Source organism: Cornus florida, unplaced genomic scaffold, assembly GCF_030987335.1.
Source record: "Cornus florida cultivar Cherokee Brave unplaced genomic scaffold, ASM3098733v1 CherokeeBrave_3.0.0_Hap2_Chr11, whole genome shotgun sequence".
Taxonomy (NCBI): Eukaryota; Viridiplantae; Streptophyta; class Magnoliopsida; order Cornales; family Cornaceae; genus Cornus; species Cornus florida.
Window position 1 is genome coordinate 132,949,692 of NW_026775581.1, and position 17,163 is coordinate 132,966,854.

Sequence of the window (17,163 nt, forward strand, 5' to 3'; positions counted from 1 at the left end):
AATAAGAAAAACATTTAAATAATGGCAGTACAGTCATCCAAGAAATAAAAGTATTTAGTTATTACAGTCATCCAAATGTGAGATAGTAAGAAGTTGAACAAACAACAAAACACAATAATCCATAAAGAAAGACTCAAACATTCAGTGCCCAACCAATTCTTATCTCCTTAGGAGAACTGAGAAAAAAATTTTGCCACTTCTCAGAATCATGTAACAACTTCGATACCTTAGCGAATTGGGCCATCTCAATTCCAGGTATTTTTTGTAAAAGGAGCATGCAGGCTTCAAACATTTCATCATCTTTATCCTTTTTAGAGGGAAAGAGAACTTCATCATCTCCTTTCTCACATAAAGATAAACGAGTAGAAGTAGGAGATGTTTTAATTACTTTCTCTATTGCAGCTTCCATTCTCTCAGTTCTTCTCGCAGAATTCTCATCCGTGCCTGACAAGAGTGCAGCCATACTGGGAGATAAACTATCTCTTTTGGCTTTCTTACCTTTACGTAAAGGTGGAGGACTGATGTGATAACCCTCTTCCTCATCATCGTCATCATTGGGAGTGGGCAAAATGATTGCGGGGGGTACTGTAGTGGAGGGGTGGGCATGCATTCCTGTTGTATATGTGTCCCCAAATATAGTCGACATCTTGTCAAAACGCTTATATTCATGTCTACGAAACTTATTTGCACCCTTCATAACCTACAAATTTTGTTACAATATTAACCTCATAACAAATAATATACGATATTTTATTATTTATTTAGAACTAATAATTAAATTACTAACCTTGCTTAACCTGCCCCATCTATCTTCCTCAACTATAACCATGCCCGTCTCATGGTTATATCCCACGCCAGTCCCCGATAACAATTTCTTAAACTCGATATAAATTGTCCTCAATTGGTTAAACTTATTCCGAAGTTGGGTTTTGTCAAATTTTATCCCTGTGTGAACCTTCATTTCTTTTACCATAGTAGTCCAACCTTTTGGATTAAATGTTGTGTCAGTACGATTGTCAACCCTAACTTGTTCCTCCATAATATTACAGAATTTTTCAGTAAGTAAGTCATCCCATAACACTTTTCCATCTTTGGTAGCTTCAGCCACCCCTTCTTCTTCAATTGTCAGATATTCACCACATTGTTCCACATTCTCAACATTGATATCCATCTAACAGATTAATAACAACACTATAATTAATAACAACAAAAATAATATATATTACTTTAATAACTCATACTATTACTTCAATAACTCAAAGCCTTATAAGTTTAAGCATCTCATGAGTTAAAAGTAATTCAATTGGGGATGGAACTTGAGAAAAATAGAAGAGAAAAATAGATCTCTAGCAGCAATTCAAGCATCTCATGAGTTAAAAGTAAAACAATTGGGGATGGAACTTGAGAAAGAGTGTACCAAACTGGCTAATGTACAGCTAAAATTACAAGGTATTTCCTATTTTTTATGATCTAGTTGTGGACATATACATATTCTCATCTTGAGTTTCTGGTCTGATATTCTATTTTTGTTCCTAGAGGAACATAAGTTGAATGGATCTTTTTAGGAGAAGCTGAACTCACTAAAAGTGGATAATAATAAATTAAGTTCTTACTTGGTTTCTTATCTTCTCAGAGTGATGCTAGTTTGGCCTCTTAACAACTAATTAGTTAAAGTTAGCCTGAATTTTTCATTTTTATTCTGATATCCGGGGATAAAATATCAACAATGTAGTTATTTTATATTATGCGATTGTGATAGCATTATCTGACTTAAATACCAATAAGGGTACTATTGGGGTTCCATTATTTCAAGGTTTTAGAGGGACCAGATAAATGGTTTCATTGCCTAGTACTAAAATTAAAGATCTGCATGGAGTCGTGACCATGTCTCAATCCTCATTACCTATCAAAGGGGAAGGGGAAAAAAAAAAAAAAAAAAAAAAACAAACAAACTAATGGACCTAATTTGGGAAGAAGCCAGATAACTATGAGAAGGATCTGAAACTTTTATTTTTAGAGCTTTCCATATTTCAAAAACTTAATAATTAAACCCAACGCAAAGTTGTTTAAATAGGGTTAACTCAATACTTTGACTCCGCCCTAAAAGAACTTGAATCGTCATAATGGATCCCATGTGTTAAGTATTTTATTAGTCAAAATGTGATAACAACTAGCTTTTGCTAAACTGGGACATGTGGTGTTAATATACTTTTTGTACTATGTACATAAATAAAATAGAAAGATGAAGAGTCAGAGCTTCGCTTTTCATAAGAATGAGAGAGAGGGGCCTGATCTTTTAATCATATCCATAAATCAGCATTGGGTTATTGATTGGTATAATGGTAAAATTTGAGCTGCGATACTAGAGAACTTAGATTCGCGTACAAAGGCAAAAGGGTTTACTCAAATTCAAATTCCTTCAGGAAAGAGTTTACAGATACGATCTGCATATTTGTAGTCTTAGATGGCATCACTAGCATAGTTTTGGGAATTTAGGGTGTGTGTAAAACATGAACTTCTCGCATTATATATCCGTCAATATGCATTTAAATAATAGCAGTATAGTTTGTTTTTTAAAAAAAATTTATAAATTTTAAATTATGGGCTTTTAAACATCCGTATTTATTTAAGTGTTTAGAGTTGGTCTTTGGCTGAGGGCATTGACAGTGAAATTAGCCTAAGTATTCTCCTTTTGTCTCTTTCTCTCTCTAAAATTATATTTCACCATCTACATTCCCCAATTTTGTCTCTAACTTGGAGGGACCCTCATGCTTTACTGAACTTAGATTTATTTCTTTGTGCAAAATATGCATCTTAAACTAAATGTGGAGACCAAATCAAGTCTTGCCAAGCAGATTTTGAAGCATTTCTGAGATGGGTCTTTGAGTTTATCTTTGATTAACTGAGGTATGTGGCTCTTCCCTTGTTAACTATCTATATTTGTCTTGTTTTCTCATTATCCGAGCTCTATTTATATTGTTTGTAGAAGACTAGAAGTGAACACCAACTGTCTGTGGATTAAGCAGATAGAGAAATAGAAAAGGGAAATCAAGTTCTTTTGGTGTCAGAATGAAGGATTTTCCTTCTTGTTTAAGTGAAAGTGGGGTTCAAGTTGTTGATTTCTCATCTAGTACCAGTAGAACTGCTCAGAATTTAGTTTCTTGTGTCTATCAATGTCGATTACGCAGCAGGTCACGCTTGATTACAGTGTCATGGAGTAAGAATCTGATGGGTCAAGGCTTTAGTGTGGGGATTGATGATAACACCAATCAATGCCTCTGTAAGGTTGATATAAAACCTTGGTTGTTCTCTAAGAAGAAAGGATCAAAAAGTTTAGAAGCAGATTCTAGTAAAATTGATATTTTTTGGGACCTTTCCTTGTCTAAATTCGGATCTGGGCTTGAGCCATTGGAGGGATTCTACCTGGGGATTGTATTCGAGCGACGAATGATTCTCCTTCTGGTTAGAGATTTTGATCATCGATTAAAGAACATACATAGGCAGATTTCAAAAACTCATAATACATACAGATATACATACAGATATATACGACCATACTTCCAACGTCAATCATATGATTAAGAGTCAAAAGCTTGGAAAAGATAAAACAAGAAAGAGAGACATGCACCTGGTTAGAGATCGTAGAACAGATCGGCTGAAAATAGTAGTGGAACCGTTGTCGCCAAGACTCGCCCAGAATTGCCGACCAAACGAGCAAACGCAAACCCTGGGATTATTGCAACTTTTTTGTTTTATACGTCAAACAATTGTTGCATCCGCTACAGTTAAATGATGGTTTTTTACTTCTCCCGCTACAGTAATTGTTACCCCAAATAGGCCCAAAACAATAAAAAACACCAATTTGGTGTTTCATATTTTGGGCCCAAATTTTAAAATGTTTTACAACTGTTTGAAACACAACAAGCCCAACCAAACATGTTTTGGGCTTGAAAGAGGTTACTGTAGCAAGCCTAAAACAAAACAAAACACTTGTCGAACATGTCCTATAACTATATCTATATCTATATCTATACTATTATTAAATGTGCAAAGTGTTTCAGTATTTATTTATTTATTAATTAGAGTGAAGTGCAGAAAATGCCCCTGAAGTATGCTTACAGTGCATATCACACCCCTCACGTGCAAAAAACACCCCTCAAGTTTCAATTTGGTGCAATTAAGTTCCCATGACACATTTAAAATCTAAATTGACCAAATTACCCTTATTAAATAATTTTATAAAATATATAAAAATAAATTTTTTTGTAAAAAGACCAAAAAGTACAATGCTTTACCCTTCTCATCTCTTCAGCAGGGATATGGATCCTCTCCATAATCATCTCTCTCCTGCTTTGTCCAAATCTAAATCTAGGTGCTTTTTCCAAATCTAAATCAAATGATTAATATTAAGACATGTCTTCATTTACCTAAACTACACCATTTTTGGAACCAAACGGACCAAACAAACATTTGTACTTCTTTTCTCTCTCCTCCTCCTCTTACTTTCTCTCTTTACACTCTGAAACTTTTCTTGCTGATAAACCACACTAGGAGGCAAATGGTTGAGCAAAGAGGTTCAAATGGAGTTCTATGGATTAGAATTAATAAACCCAAAATTGGGACCTTTACAATTTGGTGGAGTTGATGTGAACCAATTATTCTGTTGTCATTGTCATTTGAAGAAATTTCTGAACAACTGTTTTGAGGCTGAACAAGGAAATCCACCGGAGAAGAGACTGGTCTTGGCCTGATTCAGACAACAAACTCTCTCAATCTTCCAATCCAGACACCTCCAACCCATAAGGAATTAGTAGGAGATCCACCCCCAATTCGTCATTCAGATTACCAGATGAGAGGCACTTCGTCACAGACCCCGGACCAGTTTCCCGGACCAGTTTCCGGCGACATCGAAACTGGCCATATTTGCTGGGGGTTGTTATCATAAACCACCGCCACACTCGCTGTGTACTTTGTAGAACCAGACCCACAACCGTCACAGGCTCTTTCGCGGCCAAACGACGAAGAAAACGTCGACGTCGAAGTTGACGGGCTTGGTTTTCCGAGGTAGACAACAGCGGCGTTCGTTGGTGGGGTGTAGAGCGAGTGTGTAGAGAGAAAAAGTATGAGGAGGATGAGAAGAGAGAAAAGAAGCACAAACGTCCGTTTGGTCCCAAAATGATATAGTACGGATAAGTGAACTGCTTATGACGAGGATGATTGCTAATTGGTTATGGTAGACCTCATTATTGCATTGAAGTGGATGATTGCATTGAAGAAGATGATTGTAGGGGCATTTTGGGAAGAATAAAAAGGTAAAATAAGTATTACAGTAATAATTTATGTCAGATTTCTAACGGAGGGGTAATTTTGCACAATTTCAAAAGATTAGGGGTGTTTATTGCACACTTTTTCAAATAGGAGGTAAAAGTGCTACGAAAAGTATACTTCAGAAGTGTTTTATGCACTTTCCTCTATTAATTAATATAAAAATAGTTTATACAAAATACTAAAAAAATTTTATAGATAATTATCACAATATAACCGGTCCGACCCAGTTATGATTATGTCATTATCAAGATAGGACACATGTCATCATCCCATTAATCCAAGAAACCTATAAATAAAGACATGGAAGAAGGAGTAAGGGGTATATAAATTGAGAATTCTGAAATCCAAAATTACAGAGTAAAATACAGAAGTTATGCTAAAGAGTTTCAGTATTTATTTATTTATATAAAAATATTTATTAATTGATATAAAAAGAGTTTTTATCTATATCTATACAATTATTAACACTGAAATGAGTTTCAGTGTTTCAGTATTTATTTATTTATATTAATTGATAAAGAGTTTTTATCTATATCTTTTAGTATTTCAGCATTTATTTATTTTTATAAAAAATATTTATTAATTGATATGAAAAAAGTTTTTATACAAAAAAATACTTTATAAAACTCTAAAATATACCTAATAAATTTCTACTTATCTAATTATTATTATGAATTTTTCAAAAAAATAAAATCTAATTAGACAAGAATTATTAATATATAAAATATTTATTAATTGATATATAAAATAAAATAAAATAATTTTTCTAACACTCTACCACAAATTAGATTTTATTATAAGTTTCTTAATAAAATAAAATCTAATTAGACAAGGATATATTTAAAGAAAATATAATAATTTCTATAAAACACTATCACAAATTACCTATTTTATTTTCAATAAAACTCTATCACACTCCACAAAGATATATTTAAAGAGCTTCTATAAAACTCTAACACAAATTACCTATTAATCTATTTATTATGAGTTTTTTAATAAAACGAAATCTAATTAGACAAGTACTATTAATACAAAAAATTATTTATTAATTGATATAAAAGAGGTTTTAAAAGAACTTCTATAAAACTCTAACACAAATTACCTATTTATCTACTTATTATGAGTTTTTTAATAAAAAGAAATCTAATTAGACAAGTACTATTAATATAAAAAATTTATTTATTAATTGATATAAAAAAGAGGTTTTAAAAGAGTTTTTATAAAACTCTAACACAAATTATCTATTTATCTATTTATTATGAGTTTTTTAATATAAAAAAATCTAATTAGACAAGAATTATTAATATAAAAAATATTTATTAATTGATATAAAAAGGGTTTTGAAAAAGTTTATATGAAACTCTAACACAAATTACCTATTTATTTATTTAATATGATTTTTTTAATAATAAAAAAAATCTAATTAGACAAGAACTATTAATATAAAAAATAGTTTTTAATTGATATAAAAAATAAAATAATTTTTTTTTTAAAACTCTACCATAAATTATCTTTTATTAAGAGTTTTTTTTAATAAAAAGGAAATCGAATTAGAAAATAATTATTAATCTTTTAAAATATTTATTAATTCATATAAAAAGAGTTTAAATCTAATTAGACAAAAATTATTAATACAAAAAATGTTTATTAATTGACATAAAAAGAGTTGCTAAAAGAGTTACTATAACACAAATTACCTATTTATTTATTTATTTATTATGAGTTATTTAATAAAACAAAATCTAATTAGACAAGAACTATTTATGTAAAAAATATTCATTAATTGATTTATAAAATAAAATAAAATAAAATAATTTTTCTAAAACTCTATCACAAAATTAACTTTTATTATGAGTTTCCTAATTAAATGAAATTTAATGAGGCAAGGATTTATTTAAAGAAAATAAAATAATTTCTATAAAATACTATCACAAATTACCTATTTTATTTTTAATAAAACTCTATCACACTAGACAAAGATATATTTAAAGAATTTTTATAAAACTTTAACACAAATTACCTATCAATCTATTTATTAGAAGTTTTTTAATAAAATGAAATCTAATTAAACAAGTACTATTAATATATAAGATTATTTATTAATTGATATGAAACGAGGTTTTAAAAAAGTTTCTATAAAACTCTAACACAAATGACCTATTTATCTATTTATATTGAGTTTTTTAATAAAATGAAATCTAATTAGACAATAATTATTAATATAAAAAATATTTTTTAATTGATCTAAAAAGAGTTTTTATTAAACTCTAACACAAATTACCTATTTATTTATTTAATATGAGTTTTATAATTAAAGAAAATCAAATTAGACAAGAACTATTAATATAATAAAATATTTTTAATTGATATAAAAAAGTAATAATTTTTCTTAAAACTCAACCACAAATTACGTTTTATTATAAGTTTTTTTTATAATAAAAGTTAATCTAATTAGAAAATAATTATTAATACATTAAAATATTTATCAATTTATATAAAAAGAGTGTAAATCTAATTAGACAAAAAATATTAATATAAAAAATATTTATTAATTGATATAAAAAGGTATTTTAAAAGAGTTTATATTAAACTCTAACACAAATTACCTATTTATTTATTTATTATGAGTTTTTTAATAAAAGAAAATCTAATTAGACAATAACTACTAATATAAAAAGTATTTTTAAATTGATATATAAAATAAAATAAAATAATTTTTCTAAAATTCTACCACAAATTATCTTTTATTATGAGTTTCTTAGTAAAATGAAATCTAATCAGATAATAATATATTTAAAGAAAATAAAATAATTTTTATAAAACACTATCACAAATTACTTATTTTATTTTCAGTAAAATTTTATCACACTAAATAAAGATATATTTAAAGAGTTTCAATAAAACTTTAACACAAATTAGCTATTAATTTATTTATTATGGGTTTTTCAATAAAATAAAATCTAATTTGACAAGTACTATTAATATAAAAAATTATTTATTAATTGATATAAAAAGAGGTTTTAAAAGAGTTTCTATAAAACTGTAACACAAATTATCTATTTATCTATTTATTATGAGTTCTTTAATAACAGAAAATCTAATTAGATAAGAATTATTAGTATAAAAAATATTTTTTAATTGATATAAAAAGAGTTTTTAAAAGTGTTTCTATTAAACTCTAACACAAATTACTAGTATATAAAAAATATTTTTTAATTAATATAAACAATAATAATTATTCTAATATTCTACCACAAATTACCTTTTATTATGAGTTTTTTAAATAAAAGGTAATCTAATTGGACAAATTATTATTATATTTTAATATTTATTAATTCATAGAAAAAGAGTTTTTTAAATATTTTCTATAAAACTCTAACACATATCACCTATTTATCTATTTATTATGTGTTTTTTTAATATAAAAAATACAATTAAACAAATAATATATTTAAAGAAAATAAAAAATTTCTAAAAAAATGTACCACAAATTAACTATTTTATTTTCTATAAAATTCTATCACATTATCTATTTATTAGGAGTTTTTTAATAAAATAAAATCTAATTAGACAAAAATATATTTAAACAAAATAAAATAATTTTTATAAACTCTACCACAAATTAGCTATTTTGTTTTCTATAAAACTCTATCACATATAACATGTATTTATCTATTTATTGTGAGTTCTTTAATAAAAGAGAATCTAATTAGACAAAGATATATTTAAAAAAAATAAAGTAATTTTTTTTAAAAGTTTATATAAAACTTTAACATAAATTACCTATTTATTTATTTATTATCAGTTTTCTAATAAAAGAAAATCTAATTAGACAATGATATATATATTTAAAAAATTAAATAATTTATCAATAAAAGTCTATCACATTAGACAAGTATATATTTAAAGAGTTTCTATAAATCTCTGCCACAAATTACCGAAACTTTATCACAAATTAACTAGGTTTTTTTAAAAATAGTTTATATAAAATTCTAAGAATTACCTAATAAAATCAATCACAATAAAATATTTATTAATTGATATAAAAAATAATTATTTTTTATAGGTAATTATCACAATATAATCGGCCCGGCCCAATTATGATTTTGTCATTATCAGGAGAAGACACATGTCATCATCCTATTAATCCAATAAGCCTATAAATAAAGGCATAGAGGAAGTAGGAAGGGTACAAAAATTGAGAAATCTAGAATTTCAGAGAGAAATTCAAAGTTTCAGTATTTATTTATTTATATAAAAAAATATTTATTAATTGATATAAAAAGAGTTTTTATCTATACTATTATCAAATGTACAAAGAGTTTCAGTATTTATTTATTAAATATGCCAAGAGTTTCAGTATACAGTTTATCACGTTATCCTATAAAACTCTATCACATATAACTTGTAGTCCTCTATTTATTATGAATATTTTTACAGAAAATAAAATAATTTCTATAAAACTCTACCCCAAATTATCTACTTTATTAATTTCAAAATTTTTATATATTTATGTATTTATCAATTTCAAAATATTTCAGTATTTATTTATTAGTATAAATTTTTTTTTTAATTAATATAAAAAGAGTTACAATTTTTTGTAAGATTTATTGTTACAAGCTTAAAAAATATATATGAAAATAAAAATTCTATAAGTTATCAAGTATTCACCACGTGCAACGCATGTATCTTTTCCTAATGTGTATATATAATATGAGTTTAGGCAAACAAATCATTCGCACAATCTTATTATACTAGCTGACCCAGTGATCTACTATTTGACTTCAAATTAACGTTATTTATGTTTTTATTTTACTGAACAACGTCTACCATTTCTCTTTGTGAGAAAATTTGCACTCCGTTTGATCCAAAAGTTTAGGTGCAGTGACAATAAAACTATGTTAACTACAAACTTAGAAGATATAGTATAACTTAATCATTTATATTGTTTGACAGATCCTATTAAGGATATTCAAAATAAAATAAAATAAAATAAAAAATAACATTTTTTAAAATATATTTGGCTTAAGTCATTCAAGAGAACATGGTAATCTTTAAAAAAAAAAATTTGGGCTCATTGAATCCACTTCAATCTCCTCTCAGTGAAGGAACATTTTAAAACATTCCTGGACATTGAATCTTATAACTTGATATATGACCAACCACGGCTCTCTTGGAGCAGCCTTCAAATTAGTGACATCCAGTAACATTCAAGGACATGAGGTGAAATTAGAAGCATGGACAGCCTCAAATTTTCACTCCCCTAATTTTGCGTTTTGGGAGCCCGAATCAGTATTTCGGATTTGAGATTGAAGGAAATTCAATTCGAAGTTTTAACTAAATTTCTTTCTATTCCAGATTCAAGGCACTGATGTGATACTCCCAAACATAACATTAAGAGCGTGTTAAGCTTAATGGAAATGGAGAATTGGAATTGGAATTGGAATCGGAATCGGAATCGGTGGAATTGGAGAAAATTTTGATTCAACTTTTTTTGTTGTTTTTATCAAATTCCACAAATTTCAATTCCATGCAACCGAACACACATAAGAGTAAATCCCATCACCACCAGTAAATACACAAATGACCTTTCTAACAAGGCAAAAACTCAGAAAATGCAAGCTCAATAAACCAGAAGAGAGTTCTCTAAAAACTATAATACTAGCTCATGAGAATCTCAACAAACACAATCACAAATTTCTGATTACCAAAGGAAAAATTAGAAGAATGCCTCGCTGATTGCATGAAACATTTTTTTTTTTTCACAAAGATACATTGAATCTACCCTAAAACAGAAGTCAAATTTTCATGTGCTTCTTGCATCAACTCATTATATTCCACAAAACATTTCACATATTGCAGACTTCGAAATTTCCGGTGCTAAATGGCGACCTAATTCAAAATTTAAGATCATGTTTACATGCACAACTCAATGAAACCAACTTCAACCCATAATAACAGATTCTTTATTTTTCGTGAAGTACTAATTCTATTCGATAGAGCAAGATTTTTCAGAATGTTTTCAACCCCTTCCCCTTTCCTCCTATGTTGCAAAAGGTACTGATACAGTGACACCGATGATTATTGGAGCATCTATCTCCTCTCCCCTACTAATTATTAGAAAGGAATTGTGAGAAGGCTCCTATCCCTCAAGGTAGGAAAGTGAGATGGAGGCTGTCGAGAGAGAATAATGAACCTACCTCCTTTCCTTGGTTACAGTAGATCAATAAAAACATATTTGAACATTTTACTAGTGATTAGAAGAATACATTAAACCTTATAAAGCAGAAGTATTGACTTTTTCTAAAGAACCTGCACCTTGCTCAATCGGCTTCACCTTAGGGCACCAGCTGAGGAATATTGGCCAGTGATGCTTGTAAGTTCTCCTCTGCAAATGACAAGTCAACCATATTTCCTTGCAAATACTTCTCATAAGCTGGCAGGTCAAAATGTCCGTGTCCGCACATTGCCATGAGAATAACCTTTGATTCTCCAGTCTCTCTACAATGCAGAGCTTCCCTGATGGTGGCAGCTATGGCATGAGTCGGTTCTGGTGCTGGTATCAACCCTTCAGACCTAGCAAATTGAATGGCACCTGCAACAATGAAAAGTTAAAAAATTAGCATGTTTCAGTCATACAATACATTTCAAGAACAGATGAAATTCTGCAACTAGAAGTTGTTTTCAATGCAAAAATTGAACTTGAAATATGCTGCCACTAATGATTGTTACCAAATTCAGGCTCAGAGAGAGAAAAATACCTTGGAAGCATTCAGTCTGAGGAATAGAAAGTGCTTCCATGAAACCCAATTCATAGACATGTGAAATCAATGGTGCCATACCATGGTAACGCAAACCTCCTGTAAAATAAAGGCGCACCCTTATATATAAACAAATATAAGGAGGTCAAAAATAGTTTTCTCTCATTATACCAGCATAATATTACCAGCATGAATAGGATCTGGTATGAAGTCATGACCAAGTGTATGCATCTTCATTAGTGGAGTCAACCCTGCTGTATCACCAAAATCATATGCATAGACACCTTTTGTTAAGGAAGGGCACGCAGTAGGTTCAACCGCTCTTATGAGAGGGTTAATTTTTCCACTGAGCTTCTCTCGAATAAACGGAAAACTAAGCCCTGCAAAATTTGACCCACCACCTGTGCACCCGATAATCACATCTGGGGTCTCGCCTAAAACCTTCATCTGCTTTAAACACTCCTCTCCTATAACAGTCTGATGCAGCAGAACATGGTTGAGAACACTCCCCAGACAGTACTTGGTATCAGCATTTGTAGCTGCAACCTCCACTGCCTCTGAAATAGCAATTCCTAAACTACCCGGGCTTGATGGATCCATTTGAAGGATTCTCCGACCAGCTTCAGTAATATCAGAAGGAGAAGGGTGCACTTTGGCACCCCAAGTTTGCATCATCAGTTTACGATACGGCTTCTGATCATAAGATGCACGAACTTGCCAAACCTATACATAAAACCAAAATTAGAGGTCAGGGCAATCAGTTGCATGGTATTCAATTCAAATAGGAGTTGAATAAAAAACCACTCTTGGACAATACCCATATCTATCAATGTTATTAAAATGATATGATATTACCAATAGTGTCAGCAAGCGGAACCAATTTGCACTGATACCTGTTTTTATTCTTCTGCTATGTCTTTTACATATTACACATTTAATATGTGGTGCATTTACACTATTTAAGTTGTACAAATTTGTATTATTACCATATCACAAATTTGTAGTGTGTCACATGAAATCGTCCAAATCAAATCAGATCAGTCCAGTTAAGCTGACCCATTCACTGAATGAATTTGGGTAAATAGCAATAATTATCAAACATTTCTTACTTCACAGTTAAGACCGAATAAGCTGCACGCAAAGGCCAGTGAACTCCCCCATTGGCCAGCACCGGTCTCAGTCACAACATTCTTGACTCCTTCCTGTGCATTGTACCAGACTTGTGGGACTGCAGTGTTGGGTTTGTGTGAACCAGCCGGGCTTACACCTTCGTACTTGTAATAAATCCTGGCAGGTGTATCAAGCAACTTCTCCAACCTCTTGGCTCTAAAATTAAACAGAAAAATTATAAGATTATTCTTACTATGGTATTATAAATTACAATCCAAAAAGAAGAAGAGAAAATACTAAACATGAGCAAATTAAACCTGATTAGAGGGGTTGGACGCCAAAGCTTGTAAATATCACGAACCTCTTCTGGGATATCAATGAATCGTTCGTTGCTTGCCTCCTGCTTAATTAACTCGTCAGGGAAGAGAGGAGACAAATCCTCAGGTTTGACTGGTTCAAAAGTCTTAGGATGCAACTGCGGAGGAGGTTTTACAGGAAGATCTGCAATTAGGTTGTACCACTGATGAGGGATTTCAATCGAATTAAAATTAGCACTATAGGCTGCTCTTGCTCCCTTAAAGCTGGATTGAAGCTTCAAATGCATTGGCTTTATCTTTGGAGCAGAATGCCCAAGCCATTGCTCCTTGCCTAAAGATGCAAAACACAGTTCTCAGGTCTAAAACCAATGCACTAAATTTACAACAGATGAGGACTGCCAATATTAAGCTACACAATAAAACATGCAAAGATTGTGCGATTTAAACCTGATTTGATGTGTCTCTTACAAGTTGATGAACTGAGAGCCTCGTGGGAAATAATGAAAAATATCTTTTCAAAAACTTCATTAGGTTGCTATAGAAATCAATTGAAAATGTAACACTAAATTATCCATGCAGCTGCAATATATATTTAGTTGCCTTTTCTCCATGTGATTAATCAATAATATGCTAATTTAGTACCTTCAAGGTTGCTCTAACAACTGCATTGCAATTATCAAATATCAGCTTTAATTTTATTTCCACAATTTTAAGTGAAGAATGGAAACTAAAATTCAGATCTCCAATTACCTTGCAGACTACCGTTGATTTGCAAAATTAGACTTGCAAATAAACAAGAAAAAGGAAGATAAATGCTAAATAAAAAGCAATAGAAAGGAAAAGGTTGAAGCACTTGTCTTCCATGTGATTTAAATTGCGAAAATATATATTTAGTTGCCTTTTCACCATGTGATTAATCAATAATATGCTAATTTAGTACCTTCAAGGTTGCTCTAACAACTGCATTGCAATTATCAAATATCATCTTTAATTTTATTTCCACAATTTTAAGTGAAGAATGGAAACTAAAATTCAGATCTCCAATTACCTTGCAGACTACCATTGATTTGCAAAATTAGACTTGCAAATAAAAAGGAAGATAAATGCTAAATAAAAAGCAATAGAAAGGAAAATGTTGAAGCACTTGTCATCCCTTTCCCTAATTTTTCTCCCGAACTCAAACGAAGCCTTAAATTTCATAACATGTCGTAATCTTTCACTCTCTTTCCAAACAATGGAAAGGTACTTAAATAATCCTTAATCACATCAATGTCCAAAGACTAATAATGTTATCCTAACTACCAACCAATCTTTTATGATCCCTGGTTTTTTTCATAAACTCATTCTCATTACAAGATTTTGGGAGCACCAAATAGGCGTCTTAGATTTGGGATTGGAGGGAGTTTAGTTCAAAGTTTGTACTAAATTTTCCCGAATTTCAAATCCAAAGCACCGATTCAGTTCTCCCAAACCAACATGAATTGTTTCCTTGAAATGTGTCTTTGATACCAAGTTTGAAGTCGTTAATATATTCGGAAATCAAAGACTGAAAATTACCTCTGATGTAAATGTTTGTGCTTATATCAGTCGACAGAAAAAGAGACTGTGCCATTGCTTTGCATATGGTTTGTACCAATCTGTAATCTGTAGAAGGTTGTGGTGACTGGAGAGTGCCACAGCTGATTTAGGGTTCCATAGCCCTACGACGCGGAGGCTTTGGGATTCACAGTTTTTTAAACTGGCTGTAATGGTCCAATACTTGAATATATATATATATTTTACCTTAAAAATATATATATTTTCTAATTAAAGTGCTGTGTGCACAACACTCCGTATAATAAAGTCTTGGAAACATTTAATGTACAGTGCAGAGGTCAGCAATGGCTGCTCACCGAAGGTCAAATTCAAATATATATATATATATATTTTTGGTATTTAACAAAAGTCCAGGTTAAAATTGAGGTTGACTTCATTAGGCGGGTATGTAAAATAACTTACTAAAAATTGATGAATAAATATTTTAATATATATTTTTTTCGTAAATATTTTAAAACAATCAAACACCAAAAAATAAAAAAAATATTAAAAATATTTTTACATCCAAACAAACAGACCCTAAATCAAAGATACAATGTCACCGAATAACATTAAATTAAGAATGTGACAACAATTTATAAATATTACATTTTCAATTTAATAGTGTTTTAATGTTACAAAAAATGATTCTTTGATAGGTGATTATATTGCACAAATATTACATTTTCAAAAGATTATATGGATGTTACACTCATTTAGAAAGAGAAAAGTATCTTGATTATTAACTTCAATAGGTTGGGTAAGGGGAGAATCAAATTAGGATCAATAAGGTGAATAGAATAATTTGATTGAAACGACACATTTTTCCAGTCATTGCAACTCATCTACACACATTTCCGTCCAATTAAGTTGGTAAATAGTTGTGACCACCGACTTCCATGCCCTGAATCATTTTTAGTTATAAGACTTGGTAAGAAAAAAATTTCTCAGTAAATCATTCAATTATCAATTGTGGGGACAAAAATCTCCCCTTCCAATTAAGACAAGACACATCAACACATAAGGGGACCACCACAAATACTGAGAATATTCAACCTTTAAATTGAGCCTCTACAAGAAGATTGGGCCGAGTTAACTAAGCATAATGGGCTAAACTCATTAAGAAGGCCCGAGATGATGAGACCTCGAACCCAATTACGAATATATTACTAAACCCATTTTAGTAATAGTTCTATTAGAAGAAGGATTATAATCTATGGAAACCAAATAATATAAATCCTTATTATAAGGATAGTATGATGTGATTCAGAATCTTAAGAGACAAACAATGCGAGTCCTAAAAGGAATCAATTAGGGTTTGTCCTATATAAAAAGGGCTTGTGACCCTCAAATAGAGGATAGACAGAAAAAAGGAAAAAGCTCCAAAAATAGAGATCCAATTCTCATCATCAAAACTACGTTCCGACCTGATTTCCACGCTCCATGAAGCGGGATATGCAAGAAATCTAAGTAATCCTAGGTTCGGTCATATCATCAAATACCCCTTCATCTCTATACAATTTCTCTAGTTCATTATTTTGGGTGTAGTAATTACAGAGATTTTGTTGACTTGTCAAAGTTGAACGAATTTCTGCACCTACACTTTGGCGCCGTCTATGGGAAACGTATAAAAAATATACCCCCACGAGTGATTAGTTATTTGACTCATATCACGTTACACCAGCAACGTAATACATGGGGTTTGAACCCAACCCTTTTCCAACCACCACCACGCATTAACGGCCGAAGTATCTACATGTTCCTCACACAGAGATCCGGCCGGTGGGGTTTTCAAACGATCCAACCCGACACACATACGGAACATGACACATAGGATTTCAACCCTAACCCTTTTCAGACACAACGTAGTGATGGGTCTCTAATCAGATAAGTTTCTCAACTTATTTTTACAATTAAATCAACATAGCTAAACCTGAAAAGAGAAATTTCCCCTATGAGTAATGGGTTATTGAATTTTGCATAAGAAAAAATGCAATCAAATGTGAGTACTGATATGTGTAACGTTTGTACTGGGACTTTCCAAAGGCCATCAATAAGCAGCATCAAAAAAC

At 30.5% G+C, this 17,163-nt stretch overlaps 3 protein-coding genes across 3 annotated transcripts; 1 reads left to right on the forward strand and 2 right to left on the reverse strand.

The window, feature by feature from the left end:
- Positions 1-133: 133 nt before the first annotated feature.
- Positions 134-1,171, reverse strand: LOC132282167 (uncharacterized). The gene is made up of 2 exons (XM_059783789.1): positions 788-1,171; positions 134-700 (listed from the first exon to the last, which is right to left on the reverse strand). Exons 1-2 carry the CDS (start codon positions 1,169-1,171, stop codon positions 134-136), a joined length of 951 nt encoding a protein of 316 aa, XP_059639772.1.
- Positions 1,172-3,069: 1,898 nt separating this feature from the next.
- LOC132282168 (uncharacterized) lies at positions 3,070-4,751 on the forward strand. The gene is made up of 2 exons (XM_059783790.1): positions 3,070-3,462; positions 4,683-4,751. The coding sequence occupies exons 1-2, from the start codon at positions 3,070-3,072 to the stop codon at positions 4,749-4,751; spliced, it is 462 nt and encodes a 153-aa protein (XP_059639773.1).
- Positions 4,752-11,511: 6,760 nt separating this feature from the next.
- On the reverse strand, positions 11,512-15,270 carry LOC132283580 (uncharacterized). The gene is made up of 6 exons (XM_059785556.1): positions 15,074-15,270; positions 13,517-13,847; positions 13,199-13,415; positions 12,275-12,812; positions 12,090-12,188; positions 11,512-11,923 (listed from the first exon to the last, which is right to left on the reverse strand). Exons 1-6 carry the CDS (start codon positions 15,126-15,128, stop codon positions 11,667-11,669), a joined length of 1,497 nt encoding a protein of 498 aa, XP_059641539.1. The 5' UTR covers positions 15,129-15,270; the 3' UTR covers positions 11,512-11,666.
- Between the last annotated feature and the right edge of the window lie 1,893 nt (positions 15,271-17,163).

Bases quoted from the DNA above. Each gene is read 5' to 3' on its own strand.
- LOC132282167 (XM_059783789.1), bottom strand. From the start codon at position 1,171: ATGGATATCAATGTTGAGAATGTGGAACAATGTGGTGAATATCTGACA. The intron at 701-787 runs GTTAGTAATTTA...CAAAATTTGTAG, and splicing joins GATGGGGCAGGTTAAGCAAG to GTTATGAAGGGTGCAAATAA.
- LOC132283580 (XM_059785556.1), bottom strand. From the start codon at position 15,128: ATGGCACAGTCTCTTTTTCTGTCGACTGATATAAGCACAAACATTTAC. The intron at 13,848-15,073 runs GTAATTTTCAGT...TTGCATCTTTAG, and splicing joins CACAAACATTTACATCAGAG to GCAAGGAGCAATGGCTTGGG. The intron at 11,924-12,089 runs GTATTTTTCTCT...TCATTGTTGCAG, and splicing joins TCAGACTGAATGCTTCCAAG to GTGCCATTCAATTTGCTAGG.
- LOC132282168 (XM_059783790.1), top strand. From the start codon at position 3,070: ATGAAGGATTTTCCTTCTTGTTTAAGTGAAAGTGGGGTTCAAGTTGTT. The intron at 3,463-4,682 runs GTTAGAGATTTT...TGTCATTTGAAG, and splicing joins GACGAATGATTCTCCTTCTG to AAATTTCTGAACAACTGTTT.